The sequence below is a fragment of the Cebidichthys violaceus genome, unplaced genomic scaffold (genome assembly GCF_023349555.1).
Source record: "Cebidichthys violaceus isolate CVI_PGR_0920_01 unplaced genomic scaffold, fCebVio1.0.p SCAF_19, whole genome shotgun sequence".
Lineage (NCBI taxonomy): Eukaryota > Metazoa > Chordata > Actinopteri > Perciformes > Stichaeidae > Cebidichthys > Cebidichthys violaceus.
The window spans coordinates 383,024-396,370 of record NW_027176361.1 but is presented as its reverse complement, the minus strand read 5'-3'; the positions used below and the strand labels follow the sequence as shown (position 1 = coordinate 396,370).

The following is a 13,347-nucleotide window of genomic DNA, read 5'->3' as shown; positions in this document are numbered from 1 at the left end:
CCTTGAGCTGAAGATAATGAAGTGAAATTATGTTTAGTTTTATGTCTTAATGTAAAATCTTAAAATGAAAAGTAACGACAGCTGTCAGTTGTAGTGAAGTGAAATACTCAAGTAAAGTACAAGTACCTCAACATTGTACTTTGATGCAGTACTTGAATAAACCCACTGGTGCTTCATGCAGTTAGTCAGAGTTATTCTGTCTGATGTTGTTGAAGTCTTTGTGGATCATCATCTCTACACGCTGTGATACCAATCATTGATTCATACTAATCATGTATTTATACATCATATATGGACTAGATGAGATACTTCCTCTGTATTTACATTTCATCAATAAATCCACAGTGAGTCACAGTTTTATGAAGTTTATTGTTGTTAGAAAACGTTTCACTCCAGTAAAAATATATGAATCTAACAATCACACAACCTACGAGCCCCAAATCATTCAAATAGCTGATTATATCTGATTATATCTGATTATATATGATTTCAAAGCAGTTATGAGTCAGTTTGTGGATAGAAGTGGCTGTAAAATATTATATATAATATATATATTATATATAAACATAGATTTTATATATATTTATATATCATATTTTACACAGTAGAGCATCAAATCACATGTACACAAAGCAGAGTTCACATCCAGCTGTGATACACCAGAGTCCAGACTAAACCTGATCCAGCACTGTCCAGTCCTGCATCAGGTGTAGACCAGCTGAGTATCAGAGTCCAGATCAAGAGAGAATCAGGTGTTGATCTAGTCCAGCAGGTGGCAGCACTCAGTGTGCTCGGCTGAAAACACGAAGCGTTCCAAGCAGCTGCTGCTTTTCCTTCCGTCTGACAAACAGCAGGACCAGAACCAGGACCAGGACCAGGCTCAGTTACTGGGAACCAGAATCCGTCCTGGTTTAAAGAAAGAACAGAAGGGGACGGGGTCAACCTCAAACCCACATACCTCATCATTCAAACTAGACTGAACTGGTCTGAAACAACACAATAAACTAGTTCCAGACTCTGCTGGACCTGGTCTACCACTCCTCTTAGTCTGGACTAAACTAAACCACCACTGAACTAAATGAGCCCTGTTCTGACCTCTGGCCTTCCTCTTGTAGTAGATGAATCCAGCCAGAGATAAGGTCAGACCCAGGATCAGTCCCGAGGCTCCGATGGCGATCTTGTTTCTCTCAGACTCGGGCATGGACGGGTCTGAGGACAGACAGGTAGACGGGTTAGCAGAGAGACGGGTTCAGAGGCAGGTAGACGGGTGAACAGGTGTGCAGACAGACAGGTATTTACCCCAGTCGGTAACCAGAGGTTTACTCAGGCTGATGTGCTCCACCACACAGGAGATCTTCTCTCCAGACCTGCTGACACAAACCAACACTTCAGGGTTTCTCACTCATAAAACTGGACCTGAACCTGGACCTGGACCTGAAGATAACTGGACTTGGACCTAACTGGACCTGAAGCTAACTGGACCTGGACCTGGACCTGGGACGTGTGGTCAGGGGAGGCAGAGCCTCACCTGCCATCATGACAAGTAAAAAACAAATAATGATAAAATAAAATAAATATTAATATTTCTCCACTGATCTGTGCTATAAATGTAGTTTCTGTATGATTCCAATCATTTCAATCATTGTTATAATCAGAACCTCTGAATGATGTCATGTCCTGTTCAAACAGAGGAGACAGTGAGGTGAGACAGAGACCAGCTGTTCCTCACCTCACTGTGAATCCTCACTAACTGTTGAGTCTTTTTCTGTCTCATTATTTGTCACCACTGTAATATCTGTAGACTCTTTTATTAGATGTCCTTTCTTTACATAGAATAATGTATTTCACGTCTGTGTAGAACATGTTTAGTGTTCTGATCTGACATTAAACTGCAGTGAAGCACAGAGAGGCAAACAGTACCTCTGACTCACTGAAGGGGGCGAGAGAGAGCCCACGGGACGGGTTCATGTTGTTCTGTCGTTGCTCTTCTTCTACACTTCTATTCTTCTTCTACACTTCTCTTCTTCTTCTACACTTCTCTTCTTCTTCTACACTTCTCTTCTTCTACACTTCTCTTCTTCTTCTTATATTTTGCTTTGACCACAAGAACGAAAGATTCAATATCTAAGCTTAAAAATGTCTCAAAAAACAGTGAATTATGACCAAATCATCATCAGTTCATCGTCGGACAGGTAAAGTAACCTTTTATGTGTTTGTTCTTCTCTTTATACATCCTGGTTGTTACGCAGATTATTGAGGAATCTCATGATTTTTGCGGGTGGCGAATGTTCCGCTTCTGAAACGCTCCCAGTGGAATCAAATATGTACCTTAATGTGTGTGTTTGTGTGTGTGTGTGTGTGTGTGTGTGTGTGTGTGTGTGTGTGTGTGTAAAGAATGCTGATATGAAGAACAACCAGTAGTCAATGGTCAGGCTGTCATTGAATGGTGATGTAAGCGTTTCTATTGGTTCACATGTTAGTAAATGTGACTCATGTAGAGTCAGAGCCTCACGTCACTGAGGTGGACTCACCTGGGCGTGTACTCCAGGTGAGAGTGGGTCTGGTAGTACCAATCACCGTCTGCCAGCTCATCGGTAGAAGTGACACCAGCGGTCTCTGGATGTCCGTCTCTGGTCCACCTCACGACGATGTCCTTGGGGAAGAAGTCGAAGACGCTGCAGACCAGCATGGACGAGTGTTTACCACCAGGGGGCGTCACGCTGCTCAGAAATACGTAGGGCTCAGCTGAAACACATTATGATGATGAAGTGAGTATTGATACGATGAATCATACTAGGCTCACAGATACATTCATTAGTACTAGGAGTACTTTCCACTCCAGTAACATTCGCCTAAAACGCCTGTCCAAGGCCTACCAAAGTACAATGAGAACTGTTCTTGAACCAGTTGGTTTTGGTCTCCTTTGAAACACTCTGAAGGTGTTTCTCCAACACAATCACTGTAAGTCTGAACACAATGAAGTAGAAGGTTTCTACTAACAGATGACTACAGCTGGAACTCTTTAACAGGAAAATATAATAGAGCCTCAGCATGAAGCCTTGATAACATCACCACAGAACATGAATATTTACCACAGGGTTCTTTTTCCTTTTTTTTTTTAAAACTTTATTTGTGTTTTACAAGGGGCGCTTTCTGAGACAGGGCATTAACGGCCCAAAGTAGCTATGGTTACATACCTAGAATGTATAATTTTTTGTAGTCTTAAATCAAATTAAATCTTTCTTACATCTGATCACAGATTCCTGTGAATCACTTCATATTTGATTATTTTCTGAGATCCTTCCTAACATCTCTACACCCACACTTGTATTTGTCTCAGTACTCGGGTTCCTGACTCGTGGTGTCACAGTGAGTCTTCCACGTTCTGACTGTAGATCCACCCCTGAATCTGCATATCATTACTTCTTAACTGTCATTGGCTCTAGAAGCGTCAGTCATCAGAACGATCGGTTGTAATCGGCTCGAGCGTTACACAAAGAAGAGGGGCCGGCCCGTTCCCTCAACGCGGACTCTCGTTGGCTACTGTAGGCCGTGGACAGGACCTGGACGCTCCTATTGGGTCGAGTGAGGTGTCAATCAAAAGGTCAGAGCGCAGCCGCCATTTTGAGACCCAGAGACCGTCAATGTTTACATGGAAACCAGAGTTACGTTATAAAAGACATAGATAGTTAGACATGTCTGAGACGACGCAGCAGCAGTCTGTGGGTATTTATGGACCTAATAACGTGTTTAGGACTAAATATCTCCTGGATTGGATCGTCTGGACCTTTGGGAATCTAACAAGACCGTGTTTGTCGGAACATTCTCGATGGGTGGAAAACTGTGAGGCTTCACTGGTGAGTTATCTCGATTTTGTAACTGTTTGTTTGTTGGTTGGTGGTCTGACAGAGATATATATATATATATATATATATATATATATATATATATATATATATACTGTGCGTACATGACACAGATGAGCCGTCGGAGTGGTAACAGGTTGAGAGAATACCAGTAGTACCAGTAGTACCACATGCAGTACAAGTATCAGTCGTTGTGTTTCATAGAGAAACAATCTGACATCAGTTTTAAGAAACTCATGAAACTACAATCAGACCCTACTGGAGCAGGAGGACCCCAGAGTCTAAAGGGTTCTGAAAGGTTCTAAAAGGTTCTTAAAGGTTCTTAAAGGTTATAAAAGGTTCTAAAGGGTTCTGAAAGGTTCTAAAAGGTTCTTAAAGGTTCTTAAAGGTTATAAAAGGTTCTAAAGGGTTCTGAAAGGTTCTCAGAGATTCTTAAAGGTTCTCGGAGGTTCTTGGTTGTTCTTAAAGGTTCTTGGTTGTTCTTAAAGGTTCTTGGTGGTCGTTTTAATAAATCATTTATTAATATTCTTGAACATGTTGATGTGATTCTGAGTGAAGTAAATACGTTTAATGAGGTGATGAAGAATGTGAAACATTAAAATACATCATTAGAGTATTAATACTAGTATTATTAGTATCAGTTGTAGTAGCAGAGCTTCACCACCAGGTGGTGACAGAGACTTTAGTCTGATGTTATAAATGATATCACTTTAAACAACTTCATTTAAATAGAGGTAAAATAATAATGATAATAATAATAATGATAATAATAATAATAATGATAATAATTATAATTATAATAATAATAATTATAATTATAATAATGATAATAATAATAATAATGATAACAATGATAATAATAATAATGATGATAATAATAATAATAATAATAATAATGATATTAATAATAATAATGATAATAGTAATAATGATGTAACATAAAGTCAAACTCACCTGACTTAGTCAGAACGTTGTCGTACCAGATCTTAATGTTGTGTTCACAGTACCTCTCCTTCTCAGCGTTCTCCACAGCCAGTTGTGAAGTGTCCTTGTTCCAGTACTCAGCGACCTTCACTCCTCGCTCAGTGAATCCAACATACTTCCCCACACTGCTGCTGAACCTGGTGAACTCTATCTTGTTGTAATAATAAGAGTCGATGAACTCGATGTCCTTCAGATCAGTGGAGTTAAAGACACAACGAGCCACTCTGGATTCCATGAATCCACCTGAAGAAGAAACACAAACCAGGATCAACATCACTGAGGAATACAGTAGTACTGATCAGTAATCAGAGTATTAATCAGTAATCAGAGTATTATCAGTAATCAGAGTATTATCAGTAATCAGAGTATTGATCAGTAATCAGAGTATTGATGAGTAATCAGAGTATTAATAAGTAATCAGAGTACTGATCAGTAATCAGAGTATTGATGAGTAATCAGAGTATTAATAAGTAATCAGAGTACTGATCAGTAATCAGAGTATTGATGAGTAATCAGAGTATTAATAAGTAATCAGAGTATTGATCAGTAATCAGAGTATTAATCAGTAATCAGAGTATTAATCAGTAATCAGAGTATTGATCAGTAATCAGAGTATTAATCAGTAATCAGAGTATTGATCAGTAATCAGAGTATTGATCAGTAATCAGTTTATTGATCAGTAATCAGAGTATTAATCAGTAATCAGAGTATTAATCAGTAATCAGAGTATTGATCAGTAATCAGAGTATTGAACAGTAATCAGAGTATTAATCAGTAATCAGAGTGTTGATCAGTAATCAGAGTGTTGATCAGTAATCAGAGTATTTATCAGTAATCAGAGTATTAATAAGTAATCAGAGTATTAATCAGTAATCAGAGTGTTGATCAGTAATCAGAGTATAGATCAGTAATCAGAGTATTGATCAGTAATCAGAGTGTTGATCAGTAATCAGAGTATTGATCAGTAATCAGAGTATTGATTAGTAATCAGAGTAATGATCAGTAATCAGAGTATTGATTAGTAATCAGAGTATAGATCAGTAATCAGAGTATTGATCAGTAATCAGAGTGTTGATCAGTAATCAGAGTATTGATCAGTAATCAGAGTATTGATTAGTAATCAGAGTATTAATCAGTAATCAGAGTATTGATCCTACCTGCTGTGTGGAGGCCGATGAAGAGGAGGGACACGCTGATGAAGGATGAAGCCATGTTCCTCTGTTCACCAACAAACTCTGACGAAGAATCACTGAGAGCTGCTGTTAAAAGAGAGGAGGAGTCACGTGACCTGTTTCATCATCATCATCACCTGTTACCAGGCAGACAAGTCAGACCAAAGTCTGCTGTCAGAGACACTGGAGGCACGCTGCTATAATATATTATTAATATACATATTATTATGAATATATTATAAATATATTATAAATATTATTGGTATAAATAATATTATAAATATTTACATAAATATTATTCTAAATATTATTGTTATAAATATTATTGTGAATAGTATTATTATTCTAAATATTAATATAAATATAAATATTTATATATATATATAAATATAAATATTTATATATATATATATATATATTAAATATTCTTCATGTAGACGTGTCGTTGTTTATGATCAATATATCAGATAATCTGTGGGAATAGAGTCCAATCATTAATTATTAATTATTAATTATTGATCATTTATCAATTATATTTATTATTTGTAGACGACAACATTCATCTTCAATAAAACAACAAGTTGACATCCAGCTGTTTGTGAGACTTTATGAATTATTATTATCATCATTGTTATTGTTTACTGAACACAGACTCAGTTATAATGTATTCTAACACTCCATTCTCATTATTATCCTCATAATAATAATAATAATAATAATAATAATAATAATCAGCACTGGACCGTCTGATGCAACAATAAATAATATAATTATCTCACATCACACAAACTTTATGAATGAATTTTCTTCCATCGATGGAAATATTTTATTTTTATTTGATATACTTCATTCATCCCACAAGCAGACATTTGTTCTCTGTGTAAATTAGGGAGCAGTTAGTGGTTTAGTGTCTTGCTCAAGGACACTTCAGCACAGAACTGGTAGTAATGAGAGGAAGAGATCAACATGAAGGTAAAAACGTTTATTTTAGAATCACAGATTTAGAACTGAAGCTCTGAAGTGTTACTGATAAACACTCAAACTACAGTTTAACGTACCTTTACCTTTACTAAGGCTTTATGAGTTATAACTAATGGATTATCATTATTATTATTATTATTATTATTATATATTATTATTATATATTATCATTATTATCATTATTATATATTATTATTATATATTATTATTTTTATATTATTATTATTATATATTATTATCATTATTATTATTATTATTATATATTATTATCATTATTATTATATATTATCATTATTATTATTATAATTATTATATATTATTATTATTATTATATATTATTATATATTATTATCATTATTATTATTATTATATATTATTATTATTATTATTATTATATATTATTATCATTATTATTATTGTTATTACTATGAATTGGTCGTGATTATGAATCGTGTGTCGTGAAGATTCTTGACTGTTTCAGATCAAATGAGAGTTTAATGATACAGAAGAACATTTATTGACAAGAAAAGAAACAACAGAAGAAGAAGTCAGGAATCAGCAGAAGTGGGTGGAGCTACAAAACGTACTCAAGGAAAAGTACTGTTACTTTGTGAAAAGAGAGAAGTAGAAGTACTCATCAAAATAACTACTGAAGTACAAAAGTATTAAGTTAGCAAGTTACATCAGAAATGTATACATATATATATATATATATATATATATATATATATATATATATATATACATTTATATATATATATACATATATATATGATAGACACGGTTATATCTCTGAACATGTTACCTTTATTTCAAAATAAGAGCACGCTGATAATTAAGATTCATACAATAATAAGAATCAGAGAGATGAGAAACAGAAATAACATTAATTAAACTGGATCAGATGATGAAGACGAGACGATCAGATGATGAAGACGAGACGATCATTAAACAATCAGCTGCACTCGTTTCCTTTGATGAGGAAGAAGGTTCCAGCAGCGACACCGAGCAGACCGACAGTCAGACCGACTCCACAGAAGACCGCCGGACCAATGCTGGGCTGAGTCTGCTGCACATCTGGAGACAGAGAACAGAGACATTAAGGTTCACCTCCACATCTGGAGACAGACAACAGAGACATTAAGCTTCATCTCCACATCTGGAGACAGAGAACAGAGACATTAAGCTTCATCTCCATATCTGGAGACAGAAAACAGAGACATTAAGCTTCACCTCCACATCTGGAGACAGAGAACAGAGACATTAAGCTTCATCTCCACATCTGGAGACATAAAACAGAGACATTAAGCTTCATCTCCAAATCTGGAGACATAAAACAGAGACATTAAGCTTCATCTCCACATCTGGAGACATAAAACAGACATTAAGCTTCATCTCCACATCTGGAGACAGAGAACAGAGACATGAAGCTTCATCTCCACATCTGGAGACATAAAACAGACATTAAGCTTCATCTCCACATCTGGAGACAGAGAACAGAGACATTAAGCTTCATCTCCACATCTGGAGACAGAGAACAGAGACATGAAGCTTCATCTCCACATCTGGAGACAGAAATGTTTGTTTGTTTGTTGTGTAGATGTTAATAAAGTTCTCTCACCATAGAACTTGGTCTGTGGCTGGTCCAGGGCCAGATGTTTCACCGTACAGCCGTAGATGTCTCCCAGCTGTGGGGTGAACTCCAGTGTGGAGAACTGGTTGTAGGTTCCGTCTTTGTTGACGAAGGGAACGTTGCTGCTGCTTCCTTCAGTGACGTTCTCCTGGTTCTTTGTCCAGGAGAACTCCACAGGAGCAGGATAGAAACCAGTCACATGACAGATGAGGGAGTTCTTCTGTCCTGGTTCCACTTTGTCTCTGGTGTAGATCATGTGACTGGAAGGAGGATCTAAACAGAACACACTCTTATTAACATGTTCTCAAGCGATGAATCGTTAGTTTGATTATTCTCAGGTTCTAAATGTTCTTCTGGTTACTTAAAGTAACAGAACATCTAACATCTGGTTTGGTGTAAATGTTCTCATGTTCTCATGTTCTCATGTTCTCATGTTCTCACACAACGGGATTAACCAGAAAACCAAATAAATACAGAAGCTCCTAAACTCTGTTCACTGGTTCAACATATGTAGTTCATCAGTAAACAAACTGTTTGTTTGTTGTTCAGTCTGTTAGTAAACAAACTGTTTGTGGTTCAGTCTGTTAGTAAACAAACTGTTTGTTTGTTGGTCAGTTTGTTGGTAAACAAACTGTTTGTTGTTCAGTCTGTTAGTAAACAAACTGTTTGTTGTTGTTCAGTCTGTTAGTAAACAAACTGTTTGTTGTTGTTCAGTCTGTTAGTAAACAAACTGTTTGTTTGTTGTTGTTCAGTCTGTTAGTAAACAACGTGACTCACTGATGAGAACAGAGTATTTTAAGAATCATGTTGAAGTTGTTCTGTGAGAGTTTAGTTGTTGTTGTTTAGAGGAACTCTGGCTGTTTGTCCTTTAATCAACAATAAATATCTAAAATATAAGTTTGGTCCAAAGTGTAAATATAAAAGAAAACAAACATCAGCAGATAAATGAACAAACACATTAAAGTAAACAACGAAACATTTTATACTTTTATGTAATTTTATTTACAACAGTCAGATGTTAACAGTTTAAACAGCTGAAGACACATTACAAATAATATATATATATATATATATATATATATATATATATATATATATATATATATATATATATATATATATGATATATATATATGATATATATATATATTATATAGATTATATAATATATATATATATCATATATATATATATATATATATATATATATATATGATATATATATATGATATATATATATATTATATAGATTATATAATATATATGAAGTATGAAGTGTTTGTCTTTACCTCGCTCCAGAGGGAAGTCCTTGAAGGCTTTACGATCATTTTTCAGGTTCTGTTTGCAGATCTCTAGATTAGCCACAGCTCGTTCATAAGTTCCGTCTTCGTAGGTAATGTGATCTACAAAAGGGGGCTGAGGCTCGACTGCTTTCTTGTGTTTGAAGTCTGCGTACCAAAGCTCTTCACCATCCAGACCATACATGGACTCTCCACCAGAGTCTGAACAGCCACTAATATAAATGTCCTCATGAAGAACTGAAGAGAAAACAAAGTTCAGATGATGATGATGATGATGATGTTTGTTTGTTTGTTGTTCAGACTGTTTGTAAACAAACTGTTTGTTTGAACCATCAGAGGTTTAAAGTGAACTGAAACATGAAACTTACCGTCAGCTGAGACCCAGAGGACACCAGAGAGGACGAGGACCACCATCATCTTCATCATCTTCATCAGCTCCCTGTAGACCTGAACCCGTCTGAGACTCTGTAGACCTGAACCCGTCTGAGACTCTGTAGACCTGGACCCGTCTGAGGAGGACTGACAGAGACTCCAGCAGCAGCTGAGCTCTTTCTCACAACGAGCCAATGAGAGAGCAGAGATGTTGTGATGTCATCAGTGTCCAGGTAGAGCCAGGCTGCTGCTCACATGAACTTTAATAAACAGACGACTCAATCAATAATCAATACTGTGTTCATGCAGGCTTTTCAAAATAAAACCTATTGCTAAATGTCAGACTTTTAAAAATAAAGTCTTTAATTTCAGACTAAAGTTTAATCTTCAACATTAATATTTTACTGGATGATTATTTTTAATAAATTAAAACGGAAGATGAAGATAGATTTAAATATATTATTTACAAAGTGTTGATTTTAAGATATTAACCTGCTGCCTCACAGCTTCCTGTTTCAAGAGTTTCACAATAAAAGCTCATCTCTCCTCTCATCTTCTGACACTTTTATGTCATGAAGTTCTCCTTCATTCATTAAATACACGTTTTATGTTGATATCTAAAGACGTCCACATGTTCATCAATCATTTAAAGTAATTCAAATAAAATAACTTTAATATTTAGTATTTTAATATTAACCTCAAAAGGTAAAAATGTTTAACTGAAGTAACTTTAACATTTAATATGTGATGTTTTCATGACCCTGAAACATGAGACACGTTTCTTCTTCTCTGATTTAAAGTGAAAACATCGTGTTTGATGAAGTGAGACACTTTGACTTCCGTCTCTTCTTCTCTGAAACCTTTACAGCGGTCAGACCACACGATGCCTTCAGGCGTCTCCGTAAAACCAGCAGTTCCCTCTGAGGCTCAGCTGGAGCGGTCGCTTAGTACGAGGAGTCTGGGGTTTCCCGCGGCACCTGAAAGCAGCAGCGTCTGTGGAAAGTCTCATTCTTTACTTTCGCTTCCAAGTCAGCAGCCAATCAGAAAGAGAGCTGCTGATGAGTCATCAGTTACCAGGCGAAGCAGAGAGAAGCGGCTCAGACCGAGTCCTGACCGAGTGTTAGGCCTCCGTCCATCAGACCCACTCCACCCTCTGGTCCACATCTGGGACTCTTCTTCACTGAACGCCGTAGTTTGTCTGGTGATGAGTTCTTTAGAACCGAAACTACATCTGTTCAGACGGAGCGACGTTCTCTTCACGTAAAGAACGGTTCTCTACGTGAAGAGAACGTCCAGCTCTTCACGAACCTCCGGGTGACGTAGAGGAGACTACGTCCATGACCGCTTCACCCTTCTTCATCTTCCTCTTCCTCTTCTTCAGTCATACATTCTCTCCTGTAAACTGTTCAGTACGTTACTTTATTTTGAAATGTGCAGCGAAAACAATGACTTATTATTTGTCTTATTGTTGTAAGTGTGTTGTCACACTGCAGGATACAGTGAGCTGAATAAACTTTATCGACACAAGAGGAGAAAACATTAGCTGCATTAATCAAGGGTGTGTGTGTGTGTCTGTCTCTGTGTGTGTGTGTCTCTGTGTGTGTGTGTGTGTGTCTCTCTCTGCGTGTGTGTGTGTGTGTGTGTGTGTGTCTCTGTGTGTGTGTGTGTGTATGTGTGTGTCTCTCTGTGTGTGTCTCTGTGTCTCTGTGTGTGTGTGTGTGTGTGTGTGTGTCTCTGTGTGTGTGTGTGTGTATGTGTGTGTCTCTCTGTGTGTGTCTCTGTGTCTCTGTGTGTGTGTGTGTGTGTGTGTGTGTGTGTGTGTGTGTGTGTGTGTGTGTGTGTGTGTGTTATAAACCAGCCTCCTATCACCTGAAGAACATCTCAAGGACTAGAGGACTTATGTCTCAACAGGACTTGTAAGAACGTGTCCATCCTTTGTCTTCAGTAGACTGGACTACTGTAACGGTGTGTTCACAGGTCTCTGTAAGAAGTCAGTCAGAACGCTGCAGCTCCAGTCCTCACTAAGACCAGGAAAGTGGATCACATCAGTCCAGTTCTGAGGTCTTCACTGGCTTCCTGTCCAACAAAGAAGTGACTTTAAAGTCCTGCTGTTGGTTTATAAAGCACTGAATGGTTTAGGGATCTACCTCATGAACCATCCCGACCCCTCAGCTGGTCTGGGACCTGGTCTACTTCCTGTCCCAGAGTCAGAACTAAACATGGAGAAGCAGCGTTCGGTTCTTCTGCTCCACATATCTGGAACAAAGTCCCAGAAAGCTGCAGGTCTGCTGAGACCCTCAGCTCCTTTAGATCCAGACTGAAGACGTCTCTGTTTGCTGCCTTTAACTGAACCACATTCAAGATATTAATACATTTACTGCATTTTACTACTGTATTATATTTATTACTGCTTCTTAGTGTTTCAATCAATGTTCTTCATGTTTTTAAATCTTTTATTTTGTCTTATGTTTTGATGCTTTTAATGGTTTAATGTGAAGCACTTTGAATTACCTTGTTGTTGAAATGTGCTGAACAAATAAACTCGCCTTGTGTATTTCTGTGTGTGTGTGTGTGTGTGTGTGTGTATGTGTGTGTGTATTTCTGTGTGTGTGTGTGTGTTTCTGTGTGTGTGTTCTACAGTCAGCAGTCATGTGACTCTTCAGCGTCTCTGTTCAGCAGTTTGTTGTTTAGTTTCTTCGTCTTTGTTTAACCTCAGAAACCTGAACTGTCTCTGGAAAGTCCCGACTCGTTACTTTCACTTCCTGTTCAGTCAGCAGCCAATCAGAAACAGAGCTGCAGATGAGTCATCAGTTACCAGGAGCAGACGTTTGGCGTTGAACGTCAGAGAGAGAGAGAAGGAGCTCAGCCGCCGCCTACAGGTTCATCAAGGTTCCTTCAGTTCAGTGTAGCTCATCTTACCTGAGCAGGTGACACTGAGATCAACTCATTCTAAACCCTGAGAACACAGAACCTCCTCAAGGACCTCTCAGCCTCAAAGACCCTTAGAGCCTCTTCAGCCCGTCCTACAGTGTTCTCAA

General features: G+C 37.4%; 2 protein-coding genes and 1 long non-coding RNA gene across 4 annotated transcripts; 1 reads left to right on the top strand and 2 right to left on the bottom strand.

The window, feature by feature from the left end:
* Positions 1 to 349: 349 nt before the first annotated feature.
* Positions 350 to 6,090, bottom strand: LOC137874371 (H-2 class II histocompatibility antigen, I-E beta chain-like). The gene is made up of 6 exons (XM_068713018.1): positions 6,008 to 6,090; positions 4,821 to 5,093; positions 2,532 to 2,745; positions 1,300 to 1,367; positions 1,096 to 1,209; positions 350 to 906 (listed from the first exon to the last, which is right to left on the bottom strand). The coding sequence occupies exons 1-6, from the start codon at positions 6,060 to 6,062 to the stop codon at positions 881 to 883; spliced, it is 750 nt and encodes a 249-aa protein (XP_068569119.1). The 5' UTR covers positions 6,063 to 6,090; the 3' UTR covers positions 350 to 880.
* LOC137874375 (uncharacterized) lies at positions 3,627 to 12,824 on the top strand. Its single transcript, XR_011103299.1, has 3 exons — positions 3,627 to 3,857; positions 10,274 to 10,542; positions 11,178 to 12,824. It is a non-coding gene; the product is annotated as an uncharacterized lncRNA (long non-coding RNA).
* Positions 7,479 to 10,390, bottom strand: LOC137874373 (mamu class II histocompatibility antigen, DR alpha chain-like). Of its 2 annotated transcripts, none has more exons than XM_068713020.1 (4): positions 10,306 to 10,390; positions 9,926 to 10,138; positions 8,625 to 8,909; positions 7,479 to 8,080 (listed from the first exon to the last, which is right to left on the bottom strand). In XM_068713020.1, the coding sequence occupies exons 1-4, from the start codon at positions 10,367 to 10,369 to the stop codon at positions 7,959 to 7,961; spliced, it is 684 nt and encodes a 227-aa protein (XP_068569121.1). In that variant the 5' UTR covers positions 10,370 to 10,390; the 3' UTR covers positions 7,479 to 7,958. The 2 variants fall into 2 exon arrangements, with proteins under 2 accessions (XP_068569121.1, XP_068569122.1); XM_068713021.1 differs by having other exon boundaries at positions 9,926 to 10,174; positions 10,306 to 10,388.
* Positions 12,825 to 13,347: the final 523 nt, after the last annotated feature.

Bases quoted from the DNA above. Each gene is read 5' to 3' on its own strand.
- LOC137874371 (XM_068713018.1), bottom strand. From the start codon at position 6,062: ATGGCTTCATCCTTCATCAGCGTGTCCCTCCTCTTCATCGGCCTCCAC. The intron at 5,094-6,007 runs GTAGGATCAATA...TTTCTTCTTCAG, and splicing joins CATCGGCCTCCACACAGCAG to GTGGATTCATGGAATCCAGA. The intron at 1,368-2,531 runs GTGAGTCCACCT...TTGTGTCAGCAG, and splicing joins CACCTGGAGTACACGCCCAG to GTCTGGAGAGAAGATCTCCT.
- LOC137874373 (XM_068713021.1), bottom strand. From the start codon at position 10,369: ATGAAGATGATGAAGATGATGGTGGTCCTCGTCCTCTCTGGTGTCCTC. The intron at 10,175-10,305 runs GTAAGTTTCATG...TTTTCTCTTCAG, and splicing joins CCTCTGGGTCTCAGCTGACG to TTCTTCATGAGGACATTTAT. The intron at 8,081-8,624 runs GTGAGAGAACTT...CTCTGTCTCCAG, and splicing joins GCCACAGACCAAGTTCTATG to ATGTGCAGCAGACTCAGCCC.